At 38.6% G+C, this 24,103-nt stretch overlaps 2 protein-coding genes across 2 annotated transcripts; both read left to right on the forward strand.

Moving 5' to 3' along the window:
- The first annotated feature begins 4,325 nt into the window (after positions 1-4,325).
- On the forward strand, positions 4,326-12,164 carry LOC127625282 (gastrula zinc finger protein XlCGF57.1-like). Its single transcript, XM_052100474.1, has 3 exons — positions 4,326-4,366; positions 6,497-6,674; positions 11,116-12,164. Exons 2-3 carry the CDS (start codon positions 6,497-6,499, stop codon positions 12,144-12,146), a joined length of 1,209 nt encoding a protein of 402 aa, XP_051956434.1. The 5' UTR covers positions 4,326-4,366; the 3' UTR covers positions 12,147-12,164.
- On the forward strand, positions 12,164-13,143 carry LOC127625283 (protein krueppel-like). Its single transcript, XM_052100475.1, has one exon. The coding sequence runs from the start codon at positions 12,424-12,426 to the stop codon at positions 12,805-12,807; it is 384 nt and encodes a 127-aa protein (XP_051956435.1). The 5' UTR covers positions 12,164-12,423; the 3' UTR covers positions 12,808-13,143.
- Positions 13,144-24,103: the final 10,960 nt, after the last annotated feature.

A 24,103-nucleotide genomic window follows, 5' to 3' on the forward strand; every position in this document is an offset into this window, starting at 1 on the left:
TTGGATGCAAATGGAGTACCATTATTGCTTTAAATGATGGTTGGAATGCCAAATCTTATTTCCTTAGTACCTTTACCACCATTTTAGTGTTCTCTCGTACACATGGAAACCGTCTCTTCAGCTGGATTTAGATCTGGGCTTACCACAACTTGCTTTGCAGCCCACTTGGCTACCTCATCAGCTAGTCTATTTCCACTTGTTTCTTCTAGTTCTCCTGTCATGTGCCCTGCAACTTTTATCACAGCCAGTTTCATAGGCAGCTATGCTGCTCTCAGTAACTCTGAAACCAGGTTGTGATGTGATATGGGCTTGCCCTTGGCTGTCTTGAAGTCTCTTCCCATATTCGAGCAAAGTCATGACCACCCCATAAGCCTACTTTGAGTCTGTATATATATTGGTTGGTTTGCCTTTAGCCAATTGGCATGCTCTGATCAATGCAAACAACTCAGCAGCTTGTGCAGATTTGTATGGGAGTGAATAAGCTTTGATTATTCGATTTGGAAGTTCTGTTATCGCATAACCACACCAGTATACAGAATCATTTGGCTTAGAACAGGACCCATCAATGTACCAATGGTCTACCTCCTCCAGATGATGAAACATCCAGACTGCAAGAAGTACATGTATTAATGCAGTCTAGACAGTCATGGGAATCATTAGAAAATTCACCTTTAGTTATCAATTTGTGTAGCGACAAAGTTGGGCTGTGTATAATGGAGGTTGGTTTGATAGTCAGATTAGCAGTAGAGAACAGAATGGCTCTGTACCCTGATCGTCGTTGTGCTGTCATGTGTTGTGTGGTAATGTTGTGCATAATGGCACCTACCTGGTGAGAGGTGTGTACGATCAAAGCATGTGAGAGAATGATACGTTCTGCATCTTGTACCATCAATGCCGCAGCAGCAACTGCTCATAAGCATGCATGGAGGCCTTTGGTGACTGCATCTAAGGTTTTTGAAAAGTACACCACTGGTCTGTATGTTCCACAATAAGACTGAGCGAGGATCGCTGCTGCTGTGCCTGCTGCTTCGTGCACGTACAAATGAAAAGGTTCTCCATAGTTTGGTAAGCATAGGGCTAGTGGAGAGCTGAGGCTGTTGCGTAGATGTTTGAAAGCCATGTCCATCTCAGCAGTCCACTTTATAGGTTCCTCAGCCCCCGAGAGTGTGGCTTCTCTCAGAATTTTGTCATATAATGAGCAGTTTGGCACCCATGCTCGACAATAGTTGACTAAACCCAGAAAACTTTGCATTTGAGTCTTTGTTTTCTTGGGGTTGAATCCTGGTAATTGTTTTCACTCTGTCTGTGGGGAGACGAACTGTTCCTTTTTGCAGATCTTGACCCAGATAGTCAACCTTCAGTTTCACCCACTGAAGCTTTTTTTTTGGATGCCTTGAAACCAGCCTTTGCTAGTATATTGCATACAGTGGTTGATGCAGCTGTACATGACTTGGGATCAGGGCCAGAAACCAGGATGGCATCAGCATACTGTAGCAGACAGGTTTGTGGTGGTAACTTGGTGTAAAAAGTTATTTTAGCTCCAATTTTATGCATCAGATCAAGGCCCAGTAGGCAGAAGCAAGAGTCAGGCAAAAGCACAAAATTTGCATTTTGAATGAGGTTGGATTGTCTGGCGATAACTGGTAATGTAGGCGTCATTTGACACTTAATGGGGACACCATTAATTCCCACTGCAGGTCCCCCTACCCTCCTTTAACCATGGATTTGGATTTACTCATGAACCCTAAATGAGCCATCCCTAGGATATGGGTCTATCCAGCCAGATTACTGATATAAGGTTCCGTGTTATAACCCTGATTATTACGGAACATCCATTGTTTTGGAGTTTCGTCAGGTAATGGGCGGCTTATTTCTGAACCCATAACGTCTCCGTGTTAGTAGTATATTATTTAGATTTGCAAATCATGAATGCAGACTCTTGCGTAATTTAATTTACAATATTTGGAACAATTCCTCGTTCCCTTCCCATTCTTCAGAAGAATAGGGATAACTCCTAGATTACCGTACTAGTAAGTAGGGTATAATCCCTCTTCAAAACATCTCTATGAAGAGATCCCTAATACGAGATAAGACAATTAAATGTATGTTTATCTATTTCGATCTCTCAGCAGACAGGACTGTAATGCTATATTCTGTAAAGCTGCTGTGAAACGATGTGTGTTGTGAAAAAGCGATTGACGATAAATATGATTTGACTTGATAGTTATTAGTAAATGTAATGCTTCAATGTAGTTATGCCCTATTGTTCATAGCTTGTAGTGTTGTTAACTGCTTTTTTTAAAAGGATAGATTCAAACTCTCAAAATTTGCATTGGTACAGAATAAGTAAATAATACTTTTAGCTTAATTGTTTGACTCCATTAAGTTATACATTTAGTTAAAACGGGTAATGACTGCTGACATGTTTCAACATTATCTGAATAAATGAGCAAACGTTGTGTACAAAAATGTGTACCAACCTCAACCTAACCATATAAAAACTTAGAAAGCAGTGAGCAAAGTATTAGATATGCGGTGATAATTAATGTACACATTTATTTTGTGCACTGTACGTAGTAAATGAGATGTTTTATATAAGAAAGGCAATAACCGTGATGCATGACTGAGGAAGACGTACACACTTGTGTGGTGTGACATGGCTCAACTTCAAAGGTTGAAGGTTTAAACTTGGATCAGTGGATTGGTGAAGATACTGAACATCTAGTGGCTCCAGCTACTGTACAAAACAATATGTTGATTTCAAATCATTTTTCTACTAAATCACTTCCAATGCAAATGTTTTGGGAAGTTCTATGAATTGTTTGTAAAATAAAAAAATAACACTTTACATTAATATTGTATTTGTTAACTTGGTAAAGGCATTCGGTATCATGACATTTACAATTTTACAGCATTTATTCCTTTGTAATGTTTATTTACAAATATGTAACAAGTTTGTTTGTTCACGTTAGCTCATAACGCAACTAATATTAACTTATACAACTTATATTTTGAAAGATTAAAAAATGTACTTTGATTAAAGTTGCACGGAGTCATTTTTTCCACATTAAAAAAGTATAACTCCAAAAAGAAAGGAATTGTTATTTTGAAACACTTAAAATCATGAATACGCACACGAGATGAGGACTGTGGTCATGTCAACAACCTTATAAAAGCGGTTTAAATTTACATGGAGAGGGTCCCCACATGGGGGCAGCCATGTTAGGATCACGTGACCAGCTGAAATTCTTCTCAGTAGCTATCCTGTTATTGGACACTTTCACTCATGGATTAAATGAATCATGGCTGAGTGTGAAAAGTGAATGTATATAATGATGTCTGTAATTGAAAACTTGATTTTGAATGATGCAGCATCCACACCACTAGGTGTCACTGTAAGTCTAAATGACACTAATAAAAAGTTAGTTTTGTTGAACATTTTCATTGTTAGTTCATGTTAACTATTGTAGAATTTATATTGGGACAAAAGCACCAGCCAAATGTGGAAATATCCAGTATTGTCTAAGTTACTCTAATATTTTAATTAATTACTAACTAGCAATCACAGCTTCTACAGGGTAATTTGATTACTGTACTAATTAATTGCATTACATTTTACTAATTACTGACACTTGCAACAGTGACTGAGACTTGTCCTCTGCCAACCGGATTGAGGCGAGTAACCGCGCCACCACGAGGACCTACTAAATTTTGGGAATTGGGCGTTCCAACATTGGGAGAAAAAGGGAATAAAGAAAAAAAGAGGGAAAAACATTTTAACATTACACATTAAATTTCGATTTTGAATTCACTATTGTTTTATATAGAATTGTTCTAAGTCTATAAAGTATTTAACACAAATACATCATAAGTAACTATAATTAAATTACTGAGAAATTAAGAGTAATCCCTTTACTTTTTAATGGAAAGTAATCTAATTACAGTAATTAATGACCTAATAATGCACACAAAACTGTGTAAATATCACAGTAATAAGATTTAAAAACTAATGACAATGTACATTTATATTATTGCTTCTACTTAATTGTCTCTAAAGCAAATAATGTCTGAGGTCAGTCCTCCTAACCTGATTCCCCAAAGAAGTGCTGATAAAAACTTCACATGCACGTGTGCTACGAGAACATTCCTGAATAAAACAGAATCCAACTTCACCAAAGGGAACACTAATCACACCAATGGTGACTATTTTAAATAGTTTTAAAGATAATCAGGACTGATGAATCAGATGTTGGTGTTTTATTCACTCCAGTCCACCAGGAGGCGGAAATGAAGCAGAAGTTGTTTCATAAACCGACAGAAAACACCAGAAGAAGACGAAAGAAGAGCTGATGCTTTGAGCAGTTCGGTACGTGATCAATGTGTTTTACATCAGCTGTGACTTTTATTTGCATGTTTTATTTTTCTTTCTATCTTTGGCTTTTAAATGGCCGTAAAAACAGCTTATTATCGACGCATGCCGATTGTTTTGTGATGGACGCTTTAAATATTTATTTTCAGGAGAAATAAGCAGAAATATGAGAGTATCAGGATGAATTTCCGATATATGCGATCAGCGTTGCGTTACTTTGACAACGTTGTTGCAACCCATTTATTGACTAGAGCAGCGCGCGGAAAATAGCAGTACTGCGCATGTGCGTACCTTAGAGCGGTGCCCCCAAATCAGACCCAGGCCCACCTAGAATAATATAGACCGTTCTTTGACTTCAAATACATAATTATAAAATGTTATGGAAAATGTGGTTAAAATGAATTGGGTTAGTCAGAGTCTTTACTAGCTGAGTTACCCAGGCCCCCACAAATGACTGTCTTTAATTTCCAAAGTGCAACCACTGAGGCCAAAAATAATCTAAGGATGATCTTAAACAAACAAGATCACCATTGAAGATCTAACAGATGTTAGATGTTAATGGTCCCCTGTTCCGCCACCAAAGGGCTTACTAAATGCAGTAAGTAACTTGGTCAGTTATAAATTTTATTATGGAATTTGTCATATTATTTACTGTACATGGACTAATAATTTAAGCAGTAATTTAGCAATTTAATTTATTCTATACAATAGATGTCCATTTAAAATAATTTTTATTTGGCCTAACATTAACAAACATAACAATATTAAATGCTTAAAAGATGCTTAAGAGAAACTGGAGCGGCGCTCATATCCACCACTGAAATCATGCTGAAGAACCGCACGGTTGCATACTTTGAGACGTCACGGTAATTTAATATTTTAATCGACATTACTAATCACGATTACAATATCACAAGCATTAATCGACTATTATGATTTTAGCTATACGTTTAGAGCTTTATTAATCCCCATGGGGCATAATCGTGCATCCTAAAGTAGGGCGTGCTGAGTGACTCCAGCCAGGTCTCCTAAGCAACCAAATTGGGCCGGTTGCTAGGGAGGGTAGAGTCACATGGGGTAACCTCCTCGTGGTGGTGATTAGTGGTTCTCTCAATGGGGCGTGTGGTGAGTTGTGTGTGGATCGTGGAGAGTAGCATGAGTCTCCACATGCTGTGAGTCTCCGCGGTGTAATGCACAACGAGTCACGTGATCAGATGCGCGGACTGACGCTCTCAGAAGCGGAGGACACTGAGACTCGTCCTCCGCACCACCACGAGGATCTACTAAGTAGTGAGAATTGGGCTTTCCAAACTGGGGAGAAAAGGGGATAAAAACAACGAAACAATGGATTTGTAATGTTTTGTGTTTTTAAAATGTTCCCCTTTCTCCCTTTAATTCCATAATGAAATTCCATGTTTGGTTAATTGCGCTCGACCCATCTTCCGTGAGGTGGCCTGAGTTGTTCCTTTTTAAATTTGATACATCAACATGATGAACTAAACAATAATCTCTTTCATATTTTCGAAACACTAACTGTAGTTTAGAGTTCATTCATGTACTCCCACTTGTGTGATCCAGTATGCTCACGCGATTCTGTAGATTAGAAGGTTGTCCAAACGTTTTCTGTTGGGGCCAAATAGGGACCAAATGCCTGAAGGAACCACATTCATCTGTACAAACAATAGTACGCCAGTATAAACACCATGTGACCACACAGTCATCATACTGAGGTATTGGAGTGTCTCAGGTGTGTTGCGTCATAAACATAAAATGTTTAGGTCACTGTGTCAAGTTAAATATAGTTTAATACTCAATCTTTAAACACATCGTGAGATCTCTTAGTTCGCATTTGTGCTCCGAGTGTTTTGAACAGCTGAAGTTTCACTTACTGCCCCCTGGAGTAAACAGGTGGTACTACAAGTTTGCATTTCTCAGGAATCTTCCTTATTACGGTGCGATTAATTGCGTTAATTGATTTTTTTTGTCAAATTAATCACACTGAATTAACGTGTTAAATCGACAGCCCTAATATATATATATATATGCTGATCTTTTGTATAATTTTATAGCAGTCATTTTAAGTTTGATGAATGTCCATTATAATGATGATGTTGTTCTTTTTTTCAGATGTTCATCATGAGAGAGCAGGTGGATGTGATTCACGCTGGAGAACAGCAGATGCTGCAGACACCAGTGCAGATGTGTTCAGTGAAGCTGCTGGACTGCAGGAACCTGATGAAGATGGAAGGAGAAATCAAACTAGAGGATCAACAGAGTGATGATGATGATGATTTTATTCCTTCAGGTATGTTGCTTTCTGTTGTTTTACATTTCCTTATTAGGCTGGGACAAACGTTACGATGGAACAATTTGTTGAAGACAATAGTTAGAAACAGAATCAGCTTATTGCCAACTATGCTTACACATACAAGGAATTTGTCTTTGTGGCAGAAACTTCCAGTGCACAAACAGTAGTACAACAATAAGACAAAGATAATACAAAAAAGAATTAAAAGCAGCAATTACGGAGTCAAGCACCAACATGGCAAAAGCCCAAAGAACATATGACATACAGAGCAAGCACACACCACATTACAAGTCGCCCCAGGACAGATTCGAACCTATGACTTTCCATTCCACAGATCAGTGAGCATTCCACTGCACCACAGAGCCAAGCTAAGCAGTCACCATAATCAACTTCATATTAATGTAACTTTTCAACAAAGATGAAAATCAAAATTGATTGTGAAAAGCCCAGAGTTTAGAGTCAGCATGCTAGTGTAGCTATCCTCAGGACGTGATGTCAATGATAAACACCAATTTTCTTTTAATGCAACAGTGCTTTAAAAATATATATCACTTTTCAATTAAATTCTAAATAGTGGAGAGCCGATGTGGCTGATCGGAAAGAATAGACCTGAAATTATGTATTTTTGCAAATACTCAATGATTTACAAGTTGACTCAAGCTGGTCTCGAACCGTTAACCTTTCCATCTCCACAAGTTGTATAGGTGCTAAAGAGACATACCAAGCAGGTTGTCAGCAGGTTTTAAAAAAAAATAAAAAATAGGGCTGTTAATTCAGTGCGATTAATTTGACAAAAAATAATGCGTAAAAAAAATTAAGGAAATTAATCGCACTGTAATAAGGAAGATTCCTGAGAAATGCAAGCTTGCAGTACCACCTGTTTACTCAACACACCCGAGACGCAACACAAGCCTGTCTGACACTGGATTGAGATGGTGCAAAACGAAGGAAACATTTTTTCATTTATTTTGGAGTTGTTCCGACTCGACTTGTTTTTGTCTGATTTCTGCAAGATTGTTAGATCATATTATTCCCAGCTTTCAACTTTGTTTTGAAAATGTTTTATTCATTTTATTTTATGTCTCTTCATAAGGAATATTATTTTATTATTGTTCATAAATGTAAGTATGGTGGTTATATAACATTAGTTTTCATTTTTAATTCAGAGGTTCAGCAACACCTAAGAACAATTTCCAATTTGAGTGACTAGAAAGCTGTGAAGTGTATTGAAATATGTAAACAATTTGATATTTTTATTAAACAGTTTATTTATTTATATTCCTTTTGTTGTTTGTTTTAATATACCTCTTGGCTCTACGTGTAAAAGTTTTGTAAGCATAAATAAAACATTTAAATAAATGTCTGAGGCAGATGTTCATTGACTGGCTCTTAAACAAGTCCTCATAATAAATCTCAAACTGATTGACAAATTCACTTGTGTAATGGATTACTGTGAACTGTGTGTCAATGATTGACTTATGATCAATAATATGGTAGAAAACAATACATTGTATTCTAAAGCCGCTTTTTGTCTTATCAATGATTAACTCTTCTGCCACAAGAATGCATTTGAATTAAACATTTAGAAATTTCTCTCCACCATTCTCTAAAGATTTTGACATAGAAGCAATTAAAAGGTTTGGTTAAATTGACTAAACATTTTGATCATTCTGTGGCACTGTCTCCAAACTGCTCAGGTATCCTCAGGAAATCAATGGTGCATGCCCATTTTCCTTTCAATCCGACAATGCATTCAAAAGATATCACTTTTTTTACAACCCATTTTTATTGATTGCATTCATAAGACAAACAAAACAACATAAAATACGGAATCAATTATACACATTAAACCTCTCCCCCCGAACATTACTCCCACCCCCGACCCAAACAGTGGTCACCAACAATTAGAACATAAAAATAAAAAACATTTAAAAAAATATATACACTTTCAAAAGACAACAAGAATGCACATCAAACTAGAAATCCCTCTCCACTGCCCCTCCCTGAGAACCCTCCAAAAAAGCCAAATATTCACCCCACTTCCTATCAAGCAAATCCAATTTTCCCAGCCTTCTGAAAATCACCTTCACAAATGCTGCCACCCCACCCATCTCCCCGGACCTCTCCCGAAATGAAGGTGCCCCAGCTGACTTCCACCACCTGAGGATGATTTATCTGATGATCATAAGTCTGGCTAGGACCCAACTTTTATATTACTATCCCCAATATTAATGACTGCCCCATCACCATAAAAGATATGGAGTCTGGGGCAAAATGAAAATTGAGTGTCCAATAACATCACACATAAATCTCTGAACCCTCAACCAAAATTCTTTGATCTTTACACATCCCCAAAAAAACATGGGTTGTGTCCCCGTCTTCTGATTGTCTTCGCCAGCAGGTGGGTGTGTCTATAAGACCAAGCCTATACAGTCTAGAGGGGGTCCAACAGACTCTATGTGAAATCTAAAATTGCATCAGATGCACCCTTGAATATCTAGATGTAGACTTGACGGTTTTTAGAATCCTAGCCCACACTCCCTCCTCCAATACCAAATTTAAATCTTTCTCCCATAATCTCTTCAAAGAAGTTGAAGCTTTGTCCCCCAGACTCTGAATTAACAGGGAGTAATACATTGATGCCTCATGACCTTTTCCAAAAGCATTAATCAACACTTCCAGAGTATCTGCCACTTTAGGGGGGTTTATGCTACTCCCAAAAATAGTAGAGCAGGTGGCGCAGCTGTAAATACCAAAAGAACTGCGATCTGTGAAGCCTAAAATGTTGAACCATATTTTCAAAGGATCTCAAGTCAACACTATAGATCAAAGAGCATATTAACCTCCCTGACACTCCGACCAGCAGAAAAGGGACTTATTATTAAAAGTGAAGCCAGTTCTTTAGCATAAGATAAAAACAAATACAGCGGCAAAGCCATGTGGCCCCAGAGCCATGCCAGTAGGTAAGGCCTTAAGTACCTCTCCACGCTCCTCCAAGTTTATCTCAGAATCAAGAGAATTTATTTTGCTCAAAATAACTCAACACACAGCCATTAATGTCTAAACCTCTGGCAACAAAAGTGAGTACACCCCGAAGTGAAAATGTCCAAATTGGGCCAAAGTGTCAATATTTTGTGTGGCCACCATTATTTTCCAATACTGCTTTAACCCTCTTGGGCATGGAGTTCACCAGAGCTTCACATGTTGACATCACGGAGCTGGTGGATGTTAGAGACCTTGTGCTCCTCCACCTTCCATTTGAGGATGCCCCACAGATGCTCAATAGGGTTTAGGTCTGGAGACATGCTTGGCCAGTCCATCACCTTCATCCTCAGCCTCTTTAGCAAGGCAGTGGTCATTTTGTGGTGTCTTTGGGGTCATTATCATGCTGGAATACTGCCCTGCAGCCCAGTCTCAGAAGGGAAGGGATCATGCTCTGCTTCAGTATGTCACAGTACATGTTGGCATTCATGGTTCCCTCAATGAACCAGACCATCACACTTCCACAACCATGCTTGACTGTAGGCAAGACACGTGTCTTTGTACTCCTCATCTGGTTTCCGCCACACACGCTTGACACCTTCTGAACCAAATAAGTTTATCTTGGTCTCATCAGACCACAGGACATGGTTCCAGTAATCCATGTCCTTAGTCTGCTTGTCTTCAGCAAGCTGTTTGCGGGCTTTCTTGTGCATCATCTTTAGAAGAGACTTCCTTCTGGGATGACAGCCATGCAGACCAATTTGATGCAGTGTGCGGTGTATGGACTCTATTTTCCAAAGACAACCTCTGGATATGACGCTGAGCACGTGCACTCAACTTCTTTGGTCGACCATGGCGAGGCCTGTTCTGAGTGGAACTTGTCCTGTTAAACCGCTGTATGGTCTTGGCCACCGTGCTGCAGCTCAGTATCAGGGTCTTGGCAATTTTCTTATAGCCTAGGCCATCTTTATGTAGAGCAACAATTATTTTTTTTCCAGATCCTCAGAGAGTTCTTTGCCATGAGGTACCAGTTTGAGGGAGTGTGAGAGCGATGACACCAAATTGAACACACCTGCTCCCCATTCACACCTGAGACGTTGTAAAACTAACGAGTCACATGACTCCGGGGAGGGAAAATGGCTAATTGGGCTCAATTTGGACATTTTTACTTAGGGGTGTACTCAATTTTGTTGCCAGCGGTTTACACATTAATGGCTGTGTGTTGAGTTATTTTTAGGGGACAGCAAATTGACAGTTATACAAGCTGTACACTCACTACTTTACATTGTAGCAAAGCATCATTCCTTCAGTGTTGTCACATGAAAAGTTATAATCAAATATTTACAAAAATGTGAGGAGTGTACTCACTTTTGTGAGATACTATATATAAGGGTTCAATTTGATTTCTTTGTGACATTTGTCTCTCTTGAGTTTAATTTGAATGTGTTTATTCTAGAGCTGATGGAAGTGAAAGAGGAACGTCATGAGCTGAATGAAGTGGAAGAGAAACATCATGATTTCAGAACTGGAGAAAAATCTTTGAGTTGCTCTCAGTGTGGAAAAGGTTTCAAAGATAAAAGAAACCTTAATAAGCATACAATGATTCATACTGGAGTGAAGCCTTACACATGCCATCAGTGTGGAAAAGGTTTCACAAGTAAAGAACATTTTACTGTGCACACAAGAATTCACACTGGAGAGAAGCCTTACACGTGTCAACAGTGTGGAAAAGGTTTCAGACGTAAAGATCACCTTAAAATTCACACAAGAGTTCACAAAAAGAAGTCTTACACGTGCCAACTGTGTGAAAAAGGTTTTGCATGTAAAGAAAGTCTTAATCTGCACACAATAATTCACACTGGAGAGAGGCCTTTCACATGCTCTCAGTGTGGAAAAGGTTTCAAAACTAAAAGAAACCTTACGAAGCACACAAGGATTCATACTGGAGAGAAACCTTACACGTGTCAACAGTGTGGAAAAGATTTCAGATGTAAAGATCACCTTAATCTGCACACAAGAGTTCACACTAAGCTTTACATGTGCCAACTGTGTGGAAAAGGTTTTGCATGTAAGGGAAGTCTTGATATGCACACAAGAGTTCACACTGGAGAGAAGCCTTTCACATGCTCTCAGTGTGGAAAAGGTTTTATAGACAAAGGAAGTCTTAATAAGCACACAAGGATTCATTCTGGGGAGAAGCCTTACACGTGTCATCTGTGTGAAAAGAGTTTCATCGATAAAGGAAGCCTTAACAAGCACAGAAGGATTCATACTGGAGAGAAACCTTACACGTGTCAACAGTGTGGAAAACGTTTCAGACGTAAAGATCACCTTAATCTGCACACAAGAGTTCACACAAAGTCTCACGCGTGTCAACTGTGTGAAAAAGTCTTTGCATGTAAAGAAAGTCTTGAAGTGCACACAAAAATTCACACTGGAGAGCTGACCTTTTATATGCTCTCAGTGTGGAAAAGGATTCAAACGTAGAGGACGCTATAATCTGCACACAAAATTTCACACAAAGCCTCACACGTGCCAACAGTGTGGAAAAGATTTTGTATATGCAGCTAGCCTCACACATCATCTCCTTTGTCACTCTGGAGAAAGGCCATTTAAATGTGATAAATGTGATAAAACATTTGTTGTAGAATCAGTTCTAAAACAACATCTGAAATTGCACACAAATAAATGTTCTTTTTGTGGAAAGAGTTTTGCACACCTGTCCTATTTTAAACGGCACCAGAAAATACATTACGGTGCCGGGATGAATAAGTGCTCTGATTGTGGGAAGACCTACACAACAGCCACCCACTTGAAAGAACATCAGCGAATTCATTCTGGAGAAAAACCTTTTATGTGCTCGTACTGTGGAAAGACTTTCACTCGGTCAGAACATCTGAAAAAACATGAGAGGATTCACACCGGAGAGAAACCATACAAGTGCTCACACTGTGGAAAGAGTTTCACTCTGTCACAAAACATGAAAGCTCACGAGAGAATCCATACTGGAGAAAAACCATACCATTGCTCTTCATGTGGAAAAGGTTTCAACCGATCAGGTCATCTACAGCAACATGTCAAACATAATTGCCCAACTAGTCACAGTGACCAAGAATCATCTTCAGGTCCAACGATATCAAGCAAATAGTTTGAAATTCAGATAAACCCAAGGATGGAATTTCTCCCAAAAGGGCTGCACCATTTAAAGGCTCGAGTTTTTCTGCATTCCGGATCGCCTTGCACACGGTCGAGTGATCAGCCTTTCAACAAGTACTCTTTTGACATCATGCAAATACAAACATGTTTGACACATGCACACTATGACTGCTTTATAATACTCTTTAGTGCAGTACGGTCAACGACATTTCGAATGAGGTGTACAGACAAGGCCCAGAGTGGCTATCTGAGTTACCGTAGCCTTCCTACAGGTTGACCCAGTCTGGCCATTCTTTGTTGACCTCTCTCATCATCAAGGCATTTTCATCCACAGAACTTGTTTTTGGAGTAAAAAGGAGACGGTTGTGTATGAAAATACCAGGAGATCAGCAGTTAAAAGAAATACTCAATCCAACCCATCTGGCACCAACAATCATGCCACGGTCCAAATCACTGTGATGCATTTTTTCCCCTATTCTGATTTTTGATGTGAGCATTAACTGAAGCTCATTACCCAGGCTGATTAGATAATGGCATGAATAAGTAGGTGTACAGGATTTCCCAATAAAGTGCTCCGTAAATGTGCTTTTAAGTAGTTTTTTTTTTATAGTTTTGAGATGTTTGCATGCAAGTTATTTCATTTTAATGTTCAATATGACAATTGAGAACTTGCTTGGAGAGGTTGTTGGATAAATAAAAGGCCACCATGGTTTCAAATGCTATAACTTTAGATTGCTTTTTACTATCAACACAATTTTGCAATAAATTTGATGACCTTCCATTCTTACTGTCTAAAAGGTATAATGTCAAACATCAATAGTAACAGCAGTTTATTTTTATCACTCTTTATGTGTTTTGTTAGAAATTCTGTAGCATGACAGTCTCTAAGCATGTTCCTAGTATATTTTCATTACATTTTAAAAGGTTTTCTATAAATTGATACCATGCAATTGACGCTCTTAAGTTCACAAGTTCTTAGTTTTGGGTATGCCATTAATATGCCTTAAGCACTGGAGTTGTTGAGCCAAGTTAAAAAAATCATGGCAACATGATGCAGTATGATTTATTTAATTCTCAACAACTGTCCTCAATCTGTAAAATGTAACTAGTTGACCTTTCTAAGGAGATGCACCAGTGGCTGTCTAAACCTGCAGGGCATTATTGCCAGCCAAACCTCCGCCAGTGCCTTCAGTCTTCCAGCTATGGTGTTATCAGCAGGGAACCACCATCTCAGATGTTTTGCCCCATTAATCTCGCAACATCTCTTAGTGATTGGGAGCAGTCAGGAATGTCTCCCTGCCACCCCCCCACAGCTGGACACCAGATCATTTCTAATGCTACTTGTTCTTGCATTTCCATAGTTCAGCAGAAATAATTCTTCCCCACCCCTTTTCCTCTCCCACATACTACCTCATCACATATTCAATTGTTTGCTATGTTTACTTCCTCACTTCTGCACTCCCCACTTTTCATCCTTTCTTAAACATTACCAGAAAACCCCTTTCTCAGATTCCTCTGCATTTCCTTCAGAGACTTCTTCAACACTGATCCAATGATACCAATGTTTTTCAGTAGATGTGCCATTAATCTTCCCATAAATCCTTGACACCTGACCTCCACAGGGTAAGTTGCGATTCTTGATCCATTTTCTAGATCAGCATATTTTAGTTTCTTCCTTTTGTAGTCTGCCTCCAGCCCCTCTTCTCGTGGAACAGTAAGCTATGACTTTTCTAGCTGATGCCGACCAGAAGACCAAATCTGGCCTCAAGGAGTTAATGGTTAAAAGTAGGTAAATTTTTTTTTATAGGTAATTTCAAAAGGACATTTCATCTGCTGGCCAAGTTGACCACCATTGATCCAGGTGCAAGGATTGATCTTGCTTCCCTCTGAGCAGTGCCTTTCTAACAAACTCAGTTAACTTCCTCTGAGAAGCATGATGGCCTTTATTTGCCTTTACACACCTTTATGATCTCTGCCAACTTTGGCAGGACCTGATCCTGTTGCCACCTGCCTTAAACCCAGCCAGAATTTGCTGCTGATTTGCTCTTGGGGCCTCACAGAGGGATATCTATCCTCTTTGCCATACCACAAAGACACATTTCCAGGGCTTGGAAAAGTATATACACCCTCTTATTAGAAAACATAGCTTGGGGCCTTGGGTACCTTCAACAAGTCTGCCTATCCTTAAACTATCTGATGTACCCTGCCATACTGTCCAGTGCCCTTGCTGCGGCTGGCTGACTGCTTGAATCATGTACACTTGCTCTTCCATCTTAGATACGTCTGTCACTACCGTTGCTTTCCTCTGTTTTCAAGAGGCTGCTGACCATAGTTTGGGAGTCATACCCCATCCAATGCCTGCTCTTCCTGATTGGGTTCTTCAAACAATCTTTTGTTACTTGTGTCTTGAAACTGCCCTGTTTACAACCTGCTTGAATGTGGGCTTGAGCCTGGTCTTCTCCTGCTTGTAGCTCAGAGTTATTAACTTCAGTGGCAGTTGTAAGGCATTTCTTTCAAACAACGCTGCAGCTGAAAGATCTAACTGCTGGCCTTTGCGTCCATCTTGCTACTGCGGCTGCAGTGATCTCACGACATTTTGAGTGGCCACATCAGGCAATGATACAGTGTAAATTGGTAACACTAGACTATAGCTGTGTCCCAAATAATACACTATGCACTTACAAAATGTACAGTGCACTCAGTTATGTAGTGTATATAAAGGCATAAGAGAAATTATGTCTGGATTCTAGGTTAGCCATATGGCAAATTGGATTCTACTCAGTACTACTTGGTGCACTTAAATCTGCACTATTGTAAAGTATAAAGTATAATTGAGTGAGAATACTGGCAGGCTCCAAGTTCACCAAGCCTAAACAAGCTTCCAGACACACGATAAGATACATTTACCTTAGCTTTGTACAACCCTGAGTTGTCTAAATGTATTTATCACACTATATATGCCACAGAATATGAGGATCTGAAAAACATGGAGGAGTCTGCTAAAATTTTGTGGAATGACAGTAAGTATTTTTCCACCTGAGATTTCATCATTCATAATTCAGATAATATATATAAATTTTAGGGGCGTCTCTAGACCTAGGCTGAGGGGGCTGTAGCCCTGGATCTTTTCTGGATAGCCCAAATGTTTCGGAGGCACAAGAGTGAAAGTAAACTAGCAATTAAAAAGACTATACTGTAGTTGTGATTATTTATAGCAGTAGCTCCCAAACCAGGGGCTGGGCACATTTGATTCTTTCTACAGGACTGATGGATCCAAGTTTGTCATTATGGAGCACAATGTGGTGAGGAATGTACCATGAATCACTGGAATTGGCTGCTTCTACACTGGTTATTCGTATTGCTAACCTGACTCAAGTTTGTGTATCTCACATTTTTGCCAGGTCAGGATTATTAATGAGTCGACGTTCTGTAGCTCTTAAAAGAGCCATGACAACGTTGGGTGGTGCCTGGAGTTTAGCCGCTTCTCCCTTTATGAAGTAGTGGGGTAGCATAACGGGTTGCACCATCAACTGCAACATGTTCTATTTTCTCCTCCAACATGGCAAGTGCAGCTTTATCTTGTCTGGAGCAGAATACTTTCTCATTTCTCGGTGGCAGTATGTCAAGCTGCCACAACTGATAAACATGTTGACATAACTCTTGCATAGGAGAAAGGAATGTGGTGTGGAGGCATGAGCTTACATTTGAGGGTTGCTGAAGAAAGGCTGTTGGCCCTTGAACTGTCCAGCCAAGCAGTGTGTGTGTAGCACTATAGGGCTACCAAGCTGACCCATATGGATTATGCAGTTTGGTGTGATTAGCTGTGGATAATCTGAACCTATTATAGTAGCAAAGGCTGCACTTTAGTGAAACCTTTCAATGGGATGTTCCTTAAGTGTCCATATCTTCTTTTCAGTGAGTCCACTGGGCAAGACTGATCAGCAAGGTTGAGCTCTTCAGCTGTGAATGCCCTTTGAATTTGATGTATTACATTTGGGTGTGATCGGGCAGATACCGCAAAGGAGACTGTGTTTCCTCATGGCTGAACAAGGTCTTGTCTTATTATTCTGAGAGTCAAAAGTTTCCTCAGATCCTTTCAAGCCCAGATGTTTGACTGCTGCTGGCAGGATAATTGCTCTTTCATTTTTTCTTGTGTATCCATGAATGTTTTACCACTGCTGAGTCTGACAACTTTCAACATCATTCTGCCTGAATGACTAGCCTGATCCAAGTAAACCTAAGAAGTGGTTGTGCTAACTGCGAGTATGCTTTGGTTTTCCACAGTAACTGCAACTTCATGCAGAACAGGCAGATAGAGTCTTCCACAGGTAGAGCAAGTTTTCTTGAGGGTGCAGCTGTCTTGTTTGTGACTTCGTCCACACCTCCAGAATTTTTTGTACTCTTTAATCTAGCTGCCTCTTTGAGTGTGATTCAACTTGCAAAATGCTGCACACGCATTGAGAGAATTGTCATGGTTTTTGCAGTAAGGACAGAATGCCTTAAAGCGATCCCGCTTTTTAGCTGTAGCTACAGGCTGAACTGGTGATGGCACCGTCTGCTGGTACTGTGGCTGCAGTGAGGCTGACGAGATTGTACAGCAACTAACTGATGTTGGGGTTGCACATAAGAAAGTGCAGGCTGTACAGCATCTGATTGATGCAGTGGCTACATCTGAGCTGGTGCAGGCTGCACTGGAGTCAGCAGATGCTGTGGCTGTACCTGAGGATAGGCAGGCTGAGCAGCTGTGGGTGGCCAACTCTCTGACTGTCTTGAGTTCAGCAAATGGTCTTCAAGGCTGTGGCCCTGGCAGGAAGATACACAAGCTATATTAGGTGGCTACAGGCTTGGTAGAGGGCTCATAGTAAAGTGTTTCCTCATATTGAGGGACGATGCTAGTCACAGAAGGTCCTAATCTAGTGTTACTGAGTTCAATGTAAGCAGGAGATCTAGCTGCAAAGATGCCTGTCTAGCACAGTCCATGCTGATTTGAAGCTCTCTTATCTCACTGTTTAAATCTCTCCCCCAGACCTCTAAGTGATGCAACTTTGTACTTTCAAAGTCTCTGTCCCTGTGAGGAGGAGTAATATAGCCCCTATAAGGATCCTGGCTTCCATGAGATATTCCTTAAGGATAACCATGCTGTGGATAATCAAGCACATACTCCTCAAAAGTAAGTGGGCACCCACCAGGTACTGACTTGGACGAGAATCTAGCACTTGTTCTCCTCAGTAGAAATCTATGGATGTAGCCTTAGCACAGCTGATGTCTCTTATCAGGCTCAAACGGCCAATTTGTGAGATGTTTTGTGCCTAGATGGATTAGTGGTAAATCAACTGGCCTAATTCTTCTGTCAGAAAGAACAGCAGCTACACCATTGTGAAGTTTAGAATCCAAATATTTATTATGGAATGAATAATACTGATGCACAGACAGCTTAAGTTGTAACACATTATTTAATTAGCATTCCCAAATTCTGCAAATTATTCATTAGAATATTTAATTAAGTTTCACAAGACTTACGCTTTGCTACAAAGTGTAATTTTTAATTACTGATAATGTTCATATTGGTGATAAAGACTGATATCAAATAATACAAATCAAATAAATACTGAAATGTATTATCATTCTTTTATTATCTTTATTTATTTACTAAGCCAATAATTCACTTTTTAAAACATGTGTTCAGCACAAACCTTGTTTATCTATAAGTAAACCTGTTTTCAATGTAGTCTTGACTGTATTTTCTTTTACCTTGTGAAGTTTTGTTGTTGGTTTTTGAGGATGAGGACATGTCACGCAGTCAGAATAATTGAGCCAAAATACTAGTTTGATTGAACGCACAAACTTTGCCATCAATTATAAAAGTTGCTAAGCCAATTTAATTTGCTATCTTACCTGCATGATTATATGGTTAGTTGGATTTGATTATTTACATGTAGCATTGTTTTATTTACCAGCAACACATATTGGTATTGTCATGTATCTTGTGTATATGCTTATGTTGCAGTATTGGAGTGAACATTGTGAGGCGCTACTGCATTACTGTATTGATATAGAACAGACACAGAAGTAATGCAGTTCAATTCAACCACGTGCGTTCTCGTCATTATTATTACAGGTATCAAGACACACCAGTTTAAAATGACCGATTTAACTTTCTAAAGTGCATGAAAACATCACACCTCAAATTAAAACACTATTCAAAGTCAAATGCAGAGGTTTATATTTTGTATTTATAGTTTTGTATGTATTTACATAACAAAAATGGCATATAGCTTGTTTCACAGGAGTTTCCATGGTTGTTATGAGCCATACATGATCTTGTAAGAATTTTTTTTATTGTAAGAAAAAGTAACTGATGTGGTTTGCCTTCCAAGAGAGTACTTAACGAGTAGGAATCACAGTCTTCGTCAGCCTCGGTATATTTACATTTTGCCATGTATAAATTAGGTATATAAAATTATTAACGTTTTATAGATGTTATTTACTGATATTAACAACAGATACATCTGCATCCCAACTCTAAATGAATGTTTACTGTCAAATGAGCATTTCATAGTGACAAAATATGTAATATTATTGGTAACTGCACTTCTATATTAAATAATATTAATATCTGTCCTTAATTACTAAATTAAATCAATAATAAATCACATCACTGGTGCTACCAAATCAGGTGCTGATGCACACAATGCAGAACTTGGTTGCAATCGGCTTCATCCAAAAGTTTACTGAATTGATATCAGAATATGTTTTTGCTCGATTCAGTCTTTCATGATGATGTTAAAGTGTTGTTGTAAAGATCTGTTTGTATGTTCTGTGGCTCCTGGAGATTTTGTATTTCAGTTCTCCGAACACAGGTCTGGTTGCTCCATCTTTAATGTGATTAAGGAGCATACTATGAAAAACCATACTACCACAGAAGAACTACATAGAGGTAACACACAAGAATCCGATAACCTGTTAATGTCAGAACAAGATGGGTATCATCAACACTACAGTATCCTACAAATGAGTCACATATACACACATGCACAAACACAGATACACTACTTCCAGACATTGTATTTACATTATATAGCACTATATTTCTAGACCTGTCCAAATCTGACATAAGTATGTTATGTATGAGTATGTGTAAAAGGTGTATATTGTATTGTATATGTATTATGCTTGAAGTGCACTGAAAACTGAAATAGTAAATGGCTATGTAGTCCAACAAACACTGTTGTAATATATGCAGCAAATCAGGCTTGTTTTAAAATACTGACCACAGAGGTCGGGGTTTTGCCTCTTTTGCCTTCCTCCTGCCACCCAAAATTGCGATAATCAAACACGGTTTTTAATGATAATTAAATTTGAAACGATAATACTAGTGAGATCTGGATGGGTTGCTAGTGTGTTCTGTGTACCGGTACTTTATTTTGAGCACAATATCACTGACTCTGTGCACTTGAGCCGGGAAACATGAGAACAAACTTCTCCATCAATGAAACTGTCTCCAGCTTTTCCACATCACTGAGAGAAAATAAACTTCTCACACTCTAAAAACAGTGTTTATCATATAAAACAGCACATCACGTAGATTTATGGGGGTTTTTGTGACAGATTTTGTGACTATGAAAACAGCTCACCTCAGATTGAAACAGTATAAAAATAAAATGTATCATCTTACTGTACGTTCACACCAGAAGCGGTGAGAGCGTCAAAATTCGCTCTGGCTGCCCTGCCTTCGACGCTCAAGGACGCTCGTGGACGCTCTGGCGTAGTTGAAATAGGCGACAGCGTTTGTTCAGAATGCTTTGTTTTGTGAACTATATTTAAAGGGGCCATAATTTAAACATCCAGACATGTCGACCATTTACTTTTTGCCGACCTATCACAAGTAGCGTATATCCTCATGAACTCTTTAAAATGTGAAAATAAGAAATCGATCGATGGCAGAAAGTAATTAAAATTATAGTTGTTTGTTATCAAAATAAAATACATTTGTAATAATAACTGTGGTCTTGGTCATATATTACAGGGAAACCCGTCACGGCAATAATTAGTTTCTCCTCCATTTTATCTTCGGAACGAATGTTTGGTGGGAACGTACGGTTAAGCAGAAATAATCTTTCTGAATCTCTGCATTTCTTATTCCTCTATATGCAACAAAACATTCTTCAACACTTGCGGCAGTGGATTCTGGGATGTGATCTTGACAGTCAACTCACATAAAAACAAGGACACAATGATGGTGGCCGTGGGGATCGAACCAGTGACCTTCTGATTACCAGTTATGTGCTTTAGCCCCCTACGCCACCACCACTGTTAAACTGGGAGGCAGAGATTCTGATTGAATACTTTCCAAAAACCTTCTCTAGCATAAATGGTGCCAATTCTTCAGCAAAGCTTTTGTACAGCTCATCCATTGGGCCATCTGTTCCAGGAGACTTGTTATTCTAAAGGCCTTCAATACCCTCAGTTATTTCAGCGATGGTTATAGTTTTATCGCAGGCAAGATGCTCATCTCTAGATATTGATTTAACCTACTTTAAAGACTGAAAGAAAATAGAAGCTGAATCCATTGAATAATTGGATTTATAAAGTTTTCAATAAAGGTTACTACAAAAAGAGGCAATTTCCTCATGATTATCTGTCAAAATATAATTAATTTGCAATGAACAAATATTAAGTTTCCTAGAGTTGTGTTTGTCCATTCTAAAAAATAATCAGAGCTCTGTTTTCCTTGTTCTAGCCAGCTGGAAGTAGAAGGACATATGGGTATTTCTCACTTACGGTCTTATGAATATAGAACAGAACATACTACTCCACTGGCATAATGTTTTTGGCATAATATATAGTAGGGAAGTATGGATATTCGGACGCAGGGCTCATTTCAGACTAACGCATGCGCTCTTTGCTGAATAATTAATGTCTGCAGCAAATTAAAATTAACTTTTTTTTTATACTCTCATATTCCATATTCCTCAAGCTGTAGAGAAGTTGTTTAATGCATGTGATGTGTATTTAATTTGTTTCACGTCAGACAAATTACATGGCGAGATGACCACAGTATTCAAATCTGTGGATGCTATGGACAGCTATTTTTGATGTTGCTTCTGATACTAGTTTGTTACTAACAAGTACCATTTATCTTTTAAAAATGCCTGAGTAATATTAAGTTAACTTTTAACATTAGTTGTATTCATTTGTGAAGTATTAATATTGATACTGTTGAATATTGATAATATCTGAACAAAAGCAAATGACACGAATTGACAGACAACATTTGACATCAAAATATTTGTAATACATTTTTTAAAACGGCGTAAAAACACTAATAAAAGTATTTTTAAATATTTTGGTCAAAGGATAAAAGAGAAACGGTAGAATAAAACAACACCCAACCTACTGTCCACATTTCTTTCCAATCTTTGTTCAGAGAGCCTATATCTGGATCTATCTGCCTTTACATCTCCCCATCTCTTTAGTTTTAGGGTCCCTCAATGACAATGATCACGTCGGCTGGAGTGGAGCCATCCTCTGCTGCCAAGTACAACGACCTTCATCACATGTTCAGCGAAGCTATCTTTGCCCACATCCTGTCAAACACACATCAGTGTGAAGTGCTCAATATACTGTCCAATATATTGCAAGTGATTCAGTGGGTGAACTTTAACAGTCCTCACAGACAACCTGTTCAGAATGAACAACTATTTTTGAAATCATAGAAGAAATGAGACTAAATGTAAACATGTACCCGAAGTCTTGATGAGCTCCTCAGATGAAAACAAAAGTCAGTTAATGTCATGACTGTGCGCTCCTACATGTATCTACAGAGACAGGAAACAGCAAGATGTCAGACCACTCAGATGGTCTATTAATTAGGATTGTTGATGAATAATCAAAAATTATTCAATGTAAGATGAATAATACATATACATTACATATACAGCATAAATTGTAAGTGTGTTAAACATGAAAAAATCACTGTTGATCTGACGTTCTTCCTGTACCATCAACACCAACAATCATGTTAGTTCTCACAGAGAGTGCATGAGGTTAATTCCCCATCACCAGTGTAGAGGTGTTATTTACTTTATTCACACAATTATTTTCAATGAAAAAAAGCTCTTAAATATCCCAAGATCTACATGAACTCGAATCAGTATCTTCTAAACAAGAAGAAATTATTAACAATAAATTAAACAATTCACAAATTCATACTAAAAATACACTGAACTGAAAATATATTAAAGGGACAGTTCACCCAAAAATGAAAATTCAGTCATCATTTACTCACCCTCATGATATCCCAGGTGTCTATGATATTCTTTCTTCATCCAAACACATTTGATGAAAAATAAATATCTCAGCTCAGTAGGTCCTTAAAACACAAGTGAATGGATATTTCTCTTTTGAAGATCCAAAAATCACAGATGGTCAGCCGACGTCATCCATACGACTCCAGCGATTAAATTAATATCTTCTAAAGTGATATGATCCCTTTTGAAAGCAAAAAAGATCAATATCGAAGTACTTTAAATCCTGCTTCCAGTGCACATGACCGTTATGGCGTTCACACATGAGATACGCGAGAACTGAGGTATGCGCGACATACCCGGAAGAGCAGCAGTGTTTATAACTTAGCAGTAGGAATGCTGTACAGAAGCTTTGTTGGTTTTGGTTTAGATCTGTATCGGTTTGTTTACTCACAATGGTGCATTTGTGTGCTTATCCTGGAAGTCTCATCCGAGAGAAGAACGTGACATAACGTCTGTAACAGGCCAACATGAACACAAGAAATCATGGCAACAAACAGAGACCATGTAGGGATGCAATTAACATTTTTTTGAACCAAAAAGTCACTAACTCAAAGTAAAGACAACATCCTTCAATTTACATGCAAACATATTTATTTATGCATCCACAACATTTGAACAGGAAATAACATCACATTTGTGAAATGGCATTTCGTGGTGACTTGAAAATGTTTAGAGCTTAAAAAAAACATATGTACAGATTATGACAAACTGCATGACAGTGACTTAAAACAATTATATGGAATTGTTAATTCAGAATTCATAAAGCAGAATGTAACTGCCAGGAGAAGAGCCTGGAGATCCATGACAACATAACAAATGCATCCTGCATCTGCAAAACGAAAGTAAATGCAAATGGAAACTCACCAACAAAGACAGAAACGCCCCAGTACTACAGACTGAAACATTACCACTGATCAGGACTTTTCAGGCGCTTTTCAAGGACTGAAGCTTCTGATGTGAAAAGGATGGACATGTAAT

The sequence above is a fragment of the Xyrauchen texanus genome, chromosome 31 (assembly GCF_025860055.1).
Source record: "Xyrauchen texanus isolate HMW12.3.18 chromosome 31, RBS_HiC_50CHRs, whole genome shotgun sequence".
Lineage (NCBI taxonomy): Eukaryota > Metazoa > Chordata > Actinopteri > Cypriniformes > Catostomidae > Xyrauchen > Xyrauchen texanus.

Bases quoted from the DNA above. Each gene is read 5' to 3' on its own strand.
- LOC127625282 (XM_052100474.1), top strand. From the start codon at position 6,497: ATGTTCATCATGAGAGAGCAGGTGGATGTGATTCACGCTGGAGAACAG. The intron at 6,675-11,115 runs GTATGTTGCTTT...TGTTTATTCTAG, and splicing joins TGATGATTTTATTCCTTCAG to AGCTGATGGAAGTGAAAGAG.
- LOC127625283 (XM_052100475.1), top strand. From the start codon at position 12,424: ATGAATAAGTGCTCTGATTGTGGGAAGACCTACACAACAGCCACCCAC.